We start from the raw sequence: 14,888 nt of genomic DNA, 5'->3' as shown, positions 1-14,888 counted from the left end.
TAAAGCATACTAGTTATGCCAGCTACTGGAAGGTAGTTGTGCTTTCTGGGTTCGAGTCCCACTGGTGGGTGTTGTCCAAAGATTGTTTATCTTCACTTGTGGTTTATGCAAGTATAGGCTTATAAGCTGGACACGAGTTCTCTCACATTGACAGTGGCTTGACGAAAATTGCAGACTGACCCCTCACTCATCTGGTGCCTTCGGGAGGTAGAGATGTTTGAGATATATATATCTCGAACTATCTACTTCTTTTGTAAGGTCTGATGGCGTAGTGGGTTAAAGCATACTAGTTATGCCAGCTACTGGAAGGTAGTTGTGCTTTCTGGGTTCGAGTCCCACTGGTGGGTGTTGTCCAAAGATTGTTTATCTTCACTTGTGGTTTATGCAAGTATAGGCTTATAAGCTGGACACGAGTTCTCTCACATTGACAGTGGCTTGACGAAAATTGCAGACTGACCCCTCACTCATCTGGTGCCTTCGGGAGGTAGAGATGTTTGAGATATATATATCTCGAACTATCTACTTCTTTTGTAAGGTCTGATGGCGTAGTGGGTTAAAGCATACTAGTTATGCCAGCTACTGGAAGGTAGTTGTGCTTTCTGGGTTCGAGTCCCACTGGTGGGTGTTGTCCAAAGATTGTATATATATATATATATATATATATATATATATATATATATATATATATATATATATATATATATATATATATATATATATATGTCGTACCTAGTAGCCAGAACACACTTCTCAGCCTACTATGCAAGGCCCGATTTGCCTAATAAGCCAAGTTTTCATGAATTAATTGTTTTTCGACAACCTAACCTACCTAACCTAACCTAACTTTTTCGGCTACCTAACCTAACCTAAAATATAAAGATAGGTTAGGTTACGTTAGGTAGGGTTCGTTAGGTTCGGTCATATATCTACGTTAATTTTAACTCCAATTAAAAAAAATTGACCTCCCACATAATGAAATGGGTAGCTTTATCATTTCATAAGAAAAAAATTAGAGAAAATATATTAATTCATGAAAACTTGGCTTATTAGGCAAATCGGGCCTTGCATAGTAGGCTGAGAAGTACGTTCTGGCTACTAGGTACGCCACATTATATATATATATATATATATATATATATATATATATATATATATATATATATATATATATATACACACATATATGTCGTACCTAGTAGCCAGATTGCTCTTCTCAGCCTACTATGCAAGGCCCGATTTGCCTAATAAGCCAAGTTTTCCTGAATTAATATATTTTCTCGAATTTTTTTCCTATGAAATGATAAAGCTACCCATGTCATTATGTATGAGGTCAATTTTTTTTTATTGGAGTTAAAATTGACGTAGATATATGACCGAACCTAACCAACCCTACCTAACCTAACGTAACCTACCTTCATAGGTTAGGTTAGGTTGCCGAAAAAGTTAGGTTAGGTTAGGTTAGGTTAGGTAGGTAGGTTAGGTTAGGTAGGTAGGTTAGGTTAGGTAGTCGAAAAACAATTCATGAAAACTTGGCTTATTAGGCAAATCCGGCCTTGCATAGTAGGCTGAGAAGTGCATTCTGGCTACTAGGTACGACATATATATATATACTGTATATATTTAAGTATGTATATTATATACTGTATAATCAGTATTGTAATTGTGGGTTTACAGAATAAATGTTTCGGTAGGTAGGTAATATAGAGCTTATGCTCAGAGGCCAAACACTGCAATTGTTTGTCATTTAATGCTTATTTTTGGTGGCAAACTTTGGTTTGATGATGATTATTATTATATGCACTGTACATACAGTATTTAAAATACTGTATCTTAAAAGTATTTAAAAATACTGTACTTGAGAATTCTGTAATAACTGTTATTTTGTTTATTAAATTTAGTTATTAATAAATGCATAATGCACATATTTGCACAAAACACTCAACAGCTATCCATTTAGAAATGTATGTAGACTTATTTCTAGATCAAATTATGTTTGCCCTGCTCTATACTAATTGCAATTTCAGCCATTATTTTCAATTATTCCATACTGCTTATCCTACTCATCTTATTCTGTGGTATCAATAATAAACAATCAAGAATATACAGGAACGGCTGACAACAGGTGAGATTGAAAGAACTGACTCTGGCGTGGGATCAGAAACCAGCAAACCTACTGTGGTAGTTCGTCGAGGTCAACGAGGAGCAGGCGGAGCCATGGCCACCAGGGATGGTGATGTTCCTCTTTGTGATGACTGTGATGCTCCTGTTGACACTCATATCACCAACAGGTTTGAAGATATTTTTCTATTTCTAATGATAATTGTAATTTAAACTTGAAACATGATTACCTTTTAGTGTATTTTCCAGTAATGAGGCGATCAAAGCTTGACACAGAAATGTGTCCATTGAGATGTACTGTACTCTGGTTTCATGTTTCACACCTTAGTACAGTAGTAGTAGTAGTAGTAGGCATCCATCAGTCTCGGGAGACCATGGAGTTGCGCTCTGGTTGTCGGTCTGGAGTGGCCTCTTAACCCCTCAAGAAGCCTGCAGTGTCAATCTTTGCCAGAAAAGAAGGCTGAAAACGAAGAAAACAACCCCCCAGGACCAAAAGAACAGAATCCCGGTGCCGGAGAAGAGAATGAAACTCCCCCACCTGACCTCCCAGAGGCCAAAGCCTCTGGGGAAAGCTTGTGGAATAGAGCGGAAGTAACATCCATACCAAATGCAAGCATCAGCGGCTCTACCAACGCCACATGATAAGCAACAGTATTCGGCATGAGACACCAGTCCAAGAAAAGCCAAGAGAGAGAGAGAGAGAGAGAGAGAGAGAGAGAGAGAGAGAAAAGACAAAAAACCCTGTCTGACCCCGAAGAAACCCCTATGGAGAGAAAGTAAATTGTGGAAAGCCTGCCAAGACACTTCATACTGTTGCTGAGAAAAAGACCGCTGGTGGAACACCATCAAAGAAGTCACCTAATTACCATTAGAAATGATGATACACCCTTATCAGAAAAACCAGGCGCATAGAGTGGAGGAATAAGTCGAACCAGCAAGGTACCTCACCAGTCCAACCTGCTGAAAAAAGAGGCAGATCTGTGGAAAAACGCCCGGGTTTAGACACCGAGCAAGCAGCACCGGAAACCAAGGCTAAGCATGCCACCATGGAGCCAGAAGCACTCACCCATGATAGGATTCCAGTTGAGCCTGGTCTTAGAGCAACAGCTGGACTGGGAGGAAGAGGTACAGGAGCCCCCTCCTCCCCTTCAACCAGTACTGACATAAAGTGTCAACTGTGAGGGCCTCGCAGTCAGGGAATGGCACCACATATAACAGGAGACACCGAGACCATGCCAACACAAGAAGGTCCACCTCCAGGCAACCGTATGTTTGGCAAAGTGATAGGAAAGAATCGGCATCAACTGTCCACTCCATGAAAATAGGAAGCAAGTGAGACAGGCCATCTGCCAGGATACTAGCACACCGCAAACAGCATGGAGAGCTAAACCCAAAGAACTCAGCAGAAGAGCTACCCGAAGCAACTAGCCCCAAAGAGCCACAGACTGAAGTGACCCCCCATGAATGAGACAATGAACTACGGGGGGAGTAGTCCGAATGGAGCCGGATCAATGAGCCCCAAGGGAGCCGAATCTGCCGCAGCTCCTACTGCACTGCCGCAAACTTCTGCACTGTGCTGTGAGCCTGACATAAGGACTTCCCCTAATGCCACTGGCTGAACTGGTGAGCACTGGTCACAAAGCCCCAACAAAAAGACAAGGTGTCCGTGAACTCATCGAGCGAAGGGAGGACAAAGGTGCCATGACACCGAACTCCGAAAAACCAGAAGAGGAAGCCGGTGACTTAGTAACTGACACGGGAATGAACTCAGCGATCATGAGAATGTTGAAAGAGACAGCTACAAGAAATTCCGTTTTTGTTGTGATTTTTTGCTTTTTGAACATAAAACTGATTATTATGTATCACGCCATGGGTCCCAAGAAAGACAGTGGTAAGGTTCAACCTAAGATAATAGTTGTGTATAGAGGCTGTAGAGGATGTCCCTTCCTCACTAAGAAAATGTGTGAAGTATGGGAAGAACTGCAAAGTTTTGTTGAAAAAACTCACCCAGATAAAGCTGTAGCAGGCCATTGCATTGACCTTTAAATGACAATGTGATGTCTTACTACAGAAAAGTGTTAAAATGAAGAAAAAACAAGTGTCTTTGGACAGATTCTTAGTAAGATAAGCAAGCAGTGAGCCACAAGCAGGTCCTAGTGGTATGCAGGCAAAACATGCCAGTGTGTGTATCCCAGAAAAGTCATCACTGCCTGATGTTATAATGGAAGGGGACTTCCCTTCCAAACAGTAACATCTCTCCTCCTCCCCCCTCATCACCATCTTCCATACGCCATTAAGAGTCCTCCATAAAGGTAAGATAAACATATGTACTGTATTGTAGTTAGAGAAAAAAATTGTATTCAGTATAAAATGTATTTGTAAGTTAATATTTCAACTTACGATACGTCTCTGGGAACGGATTACCATCGTAAATCGAGGCTCCACTGTAAATTAAGTAATTAGGAAATGCAATACAGTATATTCATGCAAAATACTTCAACTACTGTACCTGTACTATTATATGTGATTTTGTTACAGTGGAGTGGTATATGCACCACTGGTTTGCCGTCGCTGCTCACGCCGACGCCAGGAAAGAAAGGAGATTCTCACAGAGATTATGGAAACAGAGATCAAATATGGCCGAGACTTGCGTGTCATGGTGGATGAGTTTTACAGGTACAGAATAAAGTATTTGCTATAATTTCAAGCTAATAATAATAATTGTTATAATATTAGGCCCTAGCAGTGAAATACACATCTGGTTTATCATCAGTGTTGTTATATATTAAAACCCTTTGTATATTAGTTTCATTTTCTTAATAATCATATTATTTAAAAATAATTAAATTTTTGTATTATCATAGTGTTTTAACAGTGGATGCATTATGCTTTTCTTTCTTTAATATGTATTAAGTCTAAAATAAACAAAGCCCAAGCTATAAATTAATTGTAAGCAGCAACATGATAATTCAGCTTTTAATTTGGACATAATTTGATAGAAAAGAAGGTAAACCCATTACACTACTTATATATGATATAAATTTCATGGAAACGTTAAAAAATTCCAATTTATCTTAATAGACATTGTGCAGTATATATAAGCTATGGACATAACCTGAGGCAAAGGATTCTTAAAATTTTTCTCTACTTTCATATAAATGATGTATACAAAATCAGAATTTTCTAGTTACAATTGTTTGTTTACAGACCTATCTTAGTTGCTGGTCTTCTCAGTCATGATCAGCTCAGAGGAATATTTTTAAATGTTGAGGAGCTGGTGGAGCACAACCGGGGCTTCTCTTTACAACTGAGGGATGCTTTAGAGATAGCGCTAGATCAGGGGGATGAAGATCTTCTGACGGTCAATGTGGCTAAACTCTTCCTTCATGCAGCTCCAATGCTTCATGCCTTTGAAAATTATTGTGTGAGACAGGTTTGTATATAAATGTTGTTGTTTAGTTAAAATAAATATTACCCTACATAGCCATATTACCCATACACTATCTGTTGCAGCTTATTCTCAGGTAGGCTCATCCAACCGGCAGTCAACCCCCAATGACATTCGTCAATTTAAAATACTCTGTATTCAAAAATTTTATTTGATCAAATATGAGCTTATATTATTACATACAGTACTAGGTTGTGTTGATTAGCTTTACCTAGCTTAGGTTACGTTAGGTGGTTAGGTTCTATTAGCAATTGGTGGTATTTGCAGAATGTGCCCAGCACGTGATATCACCTCTCATAATTGCAGCAAGAAAGGACACTATGTTAAAGTCTATCTGTCTAATACGTCTGTGAGTACTACTGCTACATTGTACAATCCTACTGTTATTGCTATTACAACTGCATTTCTGCAGAGCCTGTTATATGCAGCCACTGAAGTTACAGTAAATGGACACAAACTGAAGGCACTAACTTATTCATGTAGCTCTGACAGTTTCATAAGTGAAAGCACCACATGAAAACTAAATTTGATGGTGCACTCATTAGTTAAGGAGATCTCTATGGCATCAAAGTCATTAGGTACTAGCTCTTTAGGGTTTTCTAATGTAATTTTGGAGCTCAGTGGCCAAACTTACCCATCTACCAGCCTTAGGGTATTAAAATACTTGTGTTTTGGCTTAATTTTGGGCCAAGACTTTCAGAAACAACACACAAGTCTGATATATCAATATGGAGGACATAAAGCAGAGCTCATAATTGCGGGCACTAATTCAATGTGTGCACTCTCAGAAGCTTCGATGAATAAGCCTTCACTTTTTCCATACCTTCTTCAAGGATGTAAGCCTATTACAGCTAAGTCCCAGCATTTCATTAAGGATGACCACTTGTTTATTCAGCAACAAACATATCTTCTACTGTCTTAAGGCATAATTGAAGCATGCTCATCTCCGTGGTATGCTCTGATTATGGTGGTGAAAGCTGCTCTTAACAGACTTCAAAAGGAGATTCTGTATTGATTATTTTCAGACCATTAACCAGTATACAGAATTTTATGCTAATCCACTGCCAAGAATAGTTAACATGGTCAATAATTTTGCAAATTACAATGTATTTTCTACATTCGACTTAAGGAGTACTTATCATCAAGTTCCAATCAAGGAAGCTGACAAGAAGTACACAGCTTTTGAAGCTGATGGGAGGCTGTATCACTTCTGTAGAATACCATTTGGTGTCACAAATGGAGTTGCCACTTTTCAAGCATTTGACGGGCAAAGTTATAAAAGAAAATATCAAGAATACTTTTTCATACTTGGATAACATCATTAAAGCTTGCACAACAGGTGGGTAAAGCAATCAGTAAAGCTAACCAAACTCTTGGGATAATCAAGTGTACTGTTGCTTATAATGAAAAGAAGGTAATGGTTCAACCGTATAAATCAATAAGATTACTGTATCTAAGCATGGAGACCTCATTTTCAGGCCATAGCTGCTCTGGAGAAGGTGCAACACCGGGCAACTAGTCATTTTTGGGCCAAGTCATCTCTCATATCAGAAACACTTGAAGGCCACAGAGCTAACAACACTGCAAACCAGGCATGACTGGGCAGATCTCATTTAAACTTCTAAATTACTATTAAAAATTGTTCATCAGTCAATGAAATGGCTGGTGGGCAGCCTGGCTCACCCAGCCAGCTCCCAATACCCATTTACAATGTTTTAGCTCACTACATTCTGATAAATCAACTGTAGTCCAACTGTGTTTCTCAGATCTGAACTAGTGGCTACTACTGAATTTGCATAACTAATAGGCATCCTTCTCTTTACAAATTTATATTTGATTTTTATGATACTGTCTCATTTTCAGGGTTCAGCCTCAATATTACTACAGACACTTGAGAAGGAGAGGGAGCTGCTGAGAATATTCCTCAAGGTATCCCAAATGGAGAACACATTACTGCGGCGAATGAATCTTCATTCTTTTTTAATGGTAAATATTGTTTCGGGTAAACCTAACAATGCAATGCAGTATTTATGAAGATAGTGTATGAAGTATATGTAACATGAGGAAAACTTTAAAGGTAGTTTTTAATCTGAATATAAAAAAATATTGTTCTCTTACTTGACATCTTCAGGCTTTATATTTCTTAGGTTCCTGTTCAGCGTGTAACTAAATACCCATTATTGCTGGCAAGACTGTATAAAACCACTCCTCCAACTCATCCTTCCCGAGAGGATTGCCGGCGTGCCAAAGAGAAGATTGAATTACATTTACAGCATATGAATAATGTAAGTAGAATTGATGATGATGATACAATATTTAGAAAATTAACATTGTTTAAGATGTAATGATATTTGCATATTTCCAATCTATGGGCTTGGTCCATAGACCTTGGTCCAAGGTCCAATCTTCCTTGGTCCATAGATTTTCTGAATAGGAGTTTCAGCAGGTAGCCACAGTTCATCAACCAGTTCTTTTATGATTTTGCATTGAACTGCATCCTCACCTGGGGCTTTAGATTCCTTTAATGTGTCACTGCTCCTTCTGAATCATTCTCTTCCCCTGGTTCAAGCATTTGTGCGAGTACTGGGATATTGTCTAATCTTTCTATTGTGAACACTAATGTTCAAGTATTCAGAATGTTGGCTGCCTTTTTATTATAAAATATAACTTGTTGATCTCATCTTTCCAGGATCCTATAGTCTGCTGTCCTACTTTACTTCTTATATAGGAAGTACAATACACCAAGTAGTAGAATGGACTCTATACTGTATTTAATTGAAGTTGCCTGTGAAAATGTTTTCAATAATTTAATAAAATATTAAATTTCAATTATTTTTCTTTTTGCAGGAAACAAAGGAGATAAGCCCAACAAAATTATGGCGTAGAATTTCTATGAGCGTGGGTAGTGGTACTCCTCTTAAACGTTCACCACAACCACATGATTTTTCTACCAATCTCAAGCTCAGGAAGGTACACAAAGATTTTTTTTTTATGTTGACACACTCCATATAAGAGAATACATCTTGACTAAATTGTGCCAAGCAAGCTATCTTATTAAATGAATATGAAGTACTATAAATGTAAGGAGAAGCTGTATCACCTGGGCAAAGGAGAGGGAAGGATTACAGACTGACTGAAAGTGTTCATAAGGACAAAAAGATTTTTGCATATTCTTTGACCATGTATATTATCAGGATCTCTTGCAAGCATGCATGTCTTGTGTGATGGACATGAGAGTTCTATTTCAGATATGTTCAGTACTGACCCTCTCAGTAACTGTAATTTGCTATTCTGGTATATATCAAGAACATTTTCTGTGGGGAGCCCCTCCAGCTCCCTGGAACTACCTGGCTAATATGTGATATATTAGACCAGGGCATTAGTGAATGGAGTTCAGCCTACTGGAGCACATGACAGAACCTGGCCCCCCTCAGAGAGGCACAAGGAGCAATGGCCACTGGAAAACCCTCCTGTGGTTGGGGTTTTTCCTTATCTGCCATCGACCGGGGTTAGGCACTCAGAAAGGTAGGCAAAACAAAACAGGCCCCACATGGTAAGAAAATTGTAATTAAAAACCGAATAGAGAGGCAGAACTCCCTCAATTCCCAAGGAAATAAACAAACAAGCAAACATCACACCTCGCCGCTGCGCCGCTTGTCCACGCAGCACCCCTCCCGGGAGGCGGTCAACTCTGGTCTCAGTTTCCTGGCAATGTTTAGCCTTAAACTAATATGCAACTAAACTAAACTAAACTTAAACTAAAAACTATAAAGCAGAGGAATATGTGTCCTCTGCTGTTCGTGGTGTGGTGGACAGGTGAACTTACGTGTACCGGGGCTGTATGCACTTAGGGCAACCTTCCCGAAGTGCCCTGTGAGTACTACCCTTGGATGTCAGGGGTTCTCTTCCCTGGTGCTTTTGTGACGCCATTTCTGTAGGGGTTTTTGCTGCTCGACATTTACCCCGATCTTGGGGCCAGCTGGGGTTTCATGGCCCTTGTTTGGCCTTGGGTAGAGAGAGTGGTATTATTGCTGGTTGGTGCATCAAGGTGTTGTGCAGCCAGATTACCTATGCAGTTCCTGTTTCCTTTAGGGATGCAGGACTTTTGCAGGGTTTTTCTTTTACTTTTTGTTTTGTTTGCCTGGTGGTGGTCTGCCTGGTGTGGCTATAGGACCATATTTGGACCATTTATAATATTTGGGTGGCCCTCCGCTAGGCCTCCGTGATTGTACACGTCGCAGGAGTTTCAGTATTTTGATCTCCCCCTTGTTAGCAACACCTTGTCCGGGCATCCCGTAGCAGTCAGCCTACGGGCCCCTGGAAAACCCTGTCAGGGCTCGATGGACCTATGGATGTACTGTATCTTCCAAGTTCTAGCTCGCCTTGTGCAAGTTTGAAGGTTACTGTGTGCCCTTGCCTCAGGGTGACAGTCACCGCTTTTGCCTCCGTCATGCTACCTGTTGGGTCAATGACACTTTTGACCCAGAGTGTTGCGAGTCGTGTTCTCTGCATGTTCTCCAGTTTACCCATTCTGATAACATTGATATTCGGGTACTAGCGGCATCCGTACTGCATGCTATCTTGAGGTTATCTTGAGATGATTTCGGGGCTTTAGTGTCCTTGTGGCCCGGTCCTCGACCAGGCCTCCACCCCCAGGAAGCAGCCCGTGACAGCTGACTAACACCCAGGTACCCATTTTACTGCTAGGTAACAGGGGCATAGGGTGAAAGAAACTCTGCCCATTGTTTCTCGCCAGCGCCTGGGATCAAACCCAGGACCACAGGATCACAAGTCCAGCGTGCTGTCCGCTCGGCCGACCGGCTCCCCTAGGAGGATTTAGGTTTAGGTAGCTGCAACGTGCTAAGTTGGATGCCCACCCGGATGCCATTAGGCTGCCCTGTTTTGGTTATAGGGATCCGGACTTGGGAGCGTTGGTCACTTTGACTTTAGTTCCATCTGTGCTCCCTGGTCCTTTCCCTGTTGTTCGTCCTGCTCCCCTTCTTGCGTCTGGTTCCCAAACGTCTGAGGGTTTTGGAGTCGGAGCAGGGTTTAGTTGGTAGTGAGACTCAGGCAGCTTTGGGGGCTGCTCCATTTGGGTCGGAGACGGGCATTTGAGCCGGTTCCTCCTGCCAAGGCTTCTGGGTCCCACCAGCAGGTCCCCTTCTTTTCTGCCTTTCTCCTGGACTCTGCTTTTGCTTTTGCTTCAAGGGTAGAAGACTGCTTTGCCCAGGGTCCCAATTTAGGGATTCCAGGGCTTGGGCCCTCTTTGACCCCGCTTGGGTGTTGGTGCCCTCTTCGTGGGGCTTGTTGTTTCAGGGGAAGGGGTTTTCTTAACCCCCTTCTCTGTACGAGTATGATTTGGGGTCGGCTCCTCCCCAGGTTCAGTTTCGGGTTCTCTTGGGTTCCTCGGCTTCTTCCTTCCAGAGATTTTCTGCCTCTCGTATCTCACCTAAGGAGGTTCGGGAGGCGTTTGCTGCTTACCTCCTGCAAGACCCGGATTGTTATGATTGTTATGTGCCTCTGTTATGGATCCGTCCTCCTTTCAGTTCGGTTCTTCTTCCCTTCCCTGTATTGGATGGATTTGAAGGTTCCGGAGTCTTCCTGGCTGGCAGACTGTCCATTCTTTTTGTTGGGGGGCATAGCATGGGTTTTGTCGGACCTGCACGCTTAAATGGCAAGAAACTTCTATTGTTTGAGAGGCTTACTTGGGGGGCAAATCTGTGCACCTTAATGCATGCTTGTTCATCCCTGTGCTTCCTCGGGATGTTGGCCTTGTGCAGCTGCACGTGCAGGTACCCTCCCTTTCGGCGTCTTTGGTTGCTGAGGACTTGCACGCCCGTGGGCATTTGGCTTCGATCTTGCTCTTCTTTTCCCTTCTCATGCAGTCCTCGGACTAGCTTGAGGAGGATATGGGGGGCGCTGAGTGCCGGGCCTTGGTCTGGGGTGCTGGCTTTCGCAGCTAGGGTGTCTGCCGCACTGTTGAAGCAATTTGCGCTGATTCTCAAGAAGGCGGTGTCTCTGTTCTTTGCCTCTCGCTTCGCATGCTGACAGGCTGTGCTCGCTCTCTCTTTGGAATTCACTTGGGCACTTGCTCTTAGGTTTTCTTCACCGTATTGTTTATTGCTGTTTGCAGAGACTGCTGTCACGCAGTTTCTGCAGGCAGCTTCGTCAAGTTATCGTCTTATGTCGGACATGTTGGTTCTCCAGGGTAGCCATTCTCGGCCTTCTCGGAAGGGTCGTGCCAGGGCTCGGGGTTCCATAAGTCGGGGGTAGGCCATTGGTGCCAGCTTCTGAGTCGGCGTTTCCTTTGGAGCCAGGGTCTTCTGGTCGATGCGATGATCGCTTTGCTCGTCAGCCGGCTTCTTGTAAGGGGCGTCGGCTCTTTTGTCGTTGACAGGGTGATGGGGAAAAGCTCGTGCTGTTTGCTCATGCCTGGTCCCACGATTTGTGGGTGTTTTGGGTCGTATCCTCCGGCCTGTGGTGGCGTTGGGTGACTCCTCCTCCTCTGGGGGGTTCGGGCTGGAGGGGCAGGCTTCTTCCCCTGCACTCTGTCGGGTCATCTCGGAGTGGGTGCACTTGGGCGTGCTCAAAATGATCCCGTCCCTCAGGTGGGTTTCCCGCTTGTTTCCAGTACTGAAACAGGACTGTGAGGATCTGCCACTCATTTTGGACTTGTCTCGTCTGAACTCCTGAATTCTTTGCTCCTCCTTTCGGATGACTACTCTGCCTCAGGTCCGGCTTCTGTTACAGCCTGGGGCCTGGAGGCCTCCTCCAGGACCCCTGGACCTAAGGGATGTGTACTGGCCCATTCCCATTCATCTGGAGTTCAGGGACTGGTTAGGTTTCATGGTGGGGCATCAGGGTTACTGCTTTTGTTGGCTTCCTTTTGGCTTAAATCTGGCACCTTGCGTATTCACGCATCTTACCTGAGTCATGGTGACTTGTCTGCTTCAGGCCTACCTCGACGACTAACTGGCGTGGGCTCGCAGCCGGTCTGCTTGTCTGCTCGCCACGGCTGTGGTTCTTTCCCAGCTTGCCGGGTTCGGGTTCCTGGTGAACTGGCTGAAGTCCCATCTGGTTCTGTCCCAGGTTCGGACCTGGCTGGGTCTTGTTTGGGATTCTTGGACCACTTTCATGTCTCTCCCTTTGGAGGCATTGCTGCGGTCCCACCTTCAGCTGTTTCTGGGGAGGTCCCGGGTCTCTTGGCGGTTGCTCGAGCAGTTGTGCGGGAGTCTGAACTTCGTTGTGCTGGTCTACTTGCTGGGTCGGGTTTGGCTTCAGCATCTGTTCAGGTTCTTTCGGGGACTACTTCTGCCTCTCTTGCGATCGCTGGGTTTTGCCGCTGTGGGCCTTGCATTGGTTGCTGCATCGCCGGCTTCCTCTTTGAGCTTTTCGGGGTTCAGTGCCTTGGTGCCTACCTGAGCTCTCACTCGATGTGTTCACGGACGCGTCGTCTCTCGGCTGGGGCTTTGTGACCAGTACTCACCAGGCCGGACAAGGGTGGTGGGGGTCTGTCCTTCCGTCGGGCTCACAGCACGGTGTGGGAGTTTGCGGTGGTTTGGCTGTAGCTTCGTAGGGTTCGGGTTGCTTGGGGTTTGACCATCCGGCTCCATTCAGACTGTTCTCCGGTAGTTCATTGCCTGAACCGCGGGGTTCCCTTCGGCCCTTGCCTCTTTGAGGCTGGTTGCTTCGAGTGGCTCATCTGGTTTCTCTGGGTTTGGCTATCCGTGCGGTTCATATTCGGGGAAGTGTCTAACGTCCTCGCGGATGACCTGTCTCAGTTTATTCCACTGTCCACGGAATGGATGGTCGATGCCGACTCCTTTAGTTCGCTCTGCAAGACATACGGGCTCCCGGAGGTGGACCTCTTTGCATCAGCATGGTCTTGGCATCTCCTGATGCATGTGGCGCCCTTCCCCAACTGCGGAGCCTGCGCAGTGGACGCCTTTCGGCAGGACTGGTGGAGGTTGGGTTACCTGTACCTCTCCCCCCCCCCCAGTCCAGCTGTTGCTTCAGTTTCTGGCTCAGTTGTAGTGTTACCATGGAAGAGTAGTCCTCGTGGCCCTTTGGTGGCCAGCCCAGCCTTGGTTTCAGGCACTACTTGCTCAGTGTTTAAACCCAGGGCATTTTCCGTGGCTTCGCCTCTTCCAGCAGACACTGCTGGTTCTGTCTTCTATACCGCTTTTCGCGTCTTTGTCTTTTTGACGTGAGTTTATCACCATTTGTATGGTGATTAAGTGGTTTCGTTGATGATGTCCCACCTGAGGGCTTCGTCTCGGCAACAGTATGAAGTTTCCTGACGTTTTTTCCGTCTTTTTCTCTCTTCATAAGGTTGTCTTCTATTTCTAATCAGGTTGTCTTGTCCTTGCTTTCTTGGCTTTTTCTGAACCATCATTTGATGCTGAATACTGTTATTTCGTAACCTGCAATGCTGGCGAAGCCGCTTTCTCGTGCTCTGTTTCACCTCCAGCCTTCTCATGCACCGCCTGAGCTATCCTGGTCCTTGGACAGGGTGATCTATCTTTCTTCTCAGTTCGTGGTGGCCCTTCTGATTCAAGATTGTTTTTCCAAGGCTGTCTTCCTGTTGGCATTGGCCTCTGGGGGTCGGGTTGGTGAGTTTCATGCTCTCCTCCGGTGCAGGGGTTTCTGCTCTTTCGGTCCTGGTAATCGGTTTGCAGCCTTCTTCTTTTCTAGCGAAGAACAAGATGGCTGCTTTCAGGAGGGGTCCTTGGGTCATTGATGCATTGGTTGGTCAGGTCGGGGGTGCATTATATGTTGTGTCCATTTTGGGTCTGTTTTGTTATGCCTACCTTTCTGGTGCCTAACCCTGGTCGATGGCAAATGAGGAAAAACCCAACCACCGGGTTTTCCAAAGGCCATTGCTCCCTGTGCCTTTCTGAGGGGGTCAAGTTCAGGCTCGTGGTTTCCAGTAGGCTGAACTCCATTCATTAATGCCCTGTTCTAATGTATCACATATTAGCCCGATAGCTCCAGGGAGCCTCCGGGGCTCACCCAAAAAATGGAGTTACATTACATTTAACGCTGGTTTTTTGCATCTAGTAAACTTATTTTATACTAGATTCAAACATATGCATATTTTATAGTAAATATAAATATACTTTTACTTCATTGGTCAACAGTTGGGACTGGAAGTCTTAGAGTGGAGTGAAGAGGAGGCAAGAGTAGTTAGAGAAGGACGTCTGTTCTGTCTGGCACCAGATTCAAACAACTGGACGCGAAGAGGTCGCTCCCTGAAGATGGCATCAGTTCATGTCATACTGATTACTCTTGGTTCAGTAAGTAAATTAAAGTAATACAGAAT

At 44.1% G+C, this 14,888-nt stretch overlaps 1 protein-coding gene and 1 long non-coding RNA gene across 8 annotated transcripts in view; one reads left to right on the top strand and one right to left on the bottom strand.

Annotated features, from left to right (window-relative positions):
• The window catches only part of LOC123744983 (uncharacterized), a 76,983-nt gene that overhangs the window by 9,729 nt on the left and 52,366 nt on the right, over positions 1 to 14,888 (bottom strand). For 3 of the 4 annotated variants that reach the window (XR_011223132.1, XR_006771273.2, XR_006771274.2), the window contains exons 4-5: positions 7,685 to 7,786; positions 5,328 to 5,526 (exon numbers count right to left, since the gene is read on the bottom strand). This is a non-coding gene — a long non-coding RNA (uncharacterized lncRNA). The remainder of the gene's footprint in view (positions 1 to 5,327; positions 5,527 to 7,684; positions 7,787 to 14,888) is intronic. The other variant, XR_006771276.2, reaches the window with a different exon arrangement.
• Positions 1 to 14,888, top strand: part of RhoGEF64C (Rho guanine nucleotide exchange factor at 64C) — a 129,761-nt gene that overhangs the window by 103,038 nt on the left and 11,835 nt on the right. For all 4 annotated transcript variants that reach the window (XM_045725213.2, XM_069306338.1, XM_069306339.1 and 1 more), the window contains 7 exons: positions 2,107 to 2,288; positions 4,657 to 4,794; positions 5,326 to 5,551; positions 7,430 to 7,552; positions 7,714 to 7,851; positions 8,414 to 8,536; positions 14,707 to 14,862. In XM_045725213.2, coding sequence (XP_045581169.2) covers positions 2,107 to 2,288; positions 4,657 to 4,794; positions 5,326 to 5,551; positions 7,430 to 7,552; positions 7,714 to 7,851; positions 8,414 to 8,536; positions 14,707 to 14,862 — 1,086 coding nt within the window. The remainder of the gene's footprint in view (positions 1 to 2,106; positions 2,289 to 4,656; positions 4,795 to 5,325; positions 5,552 to 7,429; positions 7,553 to 7,713; positions 7,852 to 8,413; positions 8,537 to 14,706; positions 14,863 to 14,888) is intronic.

Source organism: Procambarus clarkii, chromosome 57 (genome assembly GCF_040958095.1).
Source record: "Procambarus clarkii isolate CNS0578487 chromosome 57, FALCON_Pclarkii_2.0, whole genome shotgun sequence".
NCBI classification, from domain to species: Eukaryota; Metazoa; Arthropoda; class Malacostraca; order Decapoda; family Cambaridae; genus Procambarus; species Procambarus clarkii.
The sequence above is the reverse complement of the archived record's forward strand: the minus strand, read 5'-3'. Positions and strand labels throughout refer to the sequence as shown.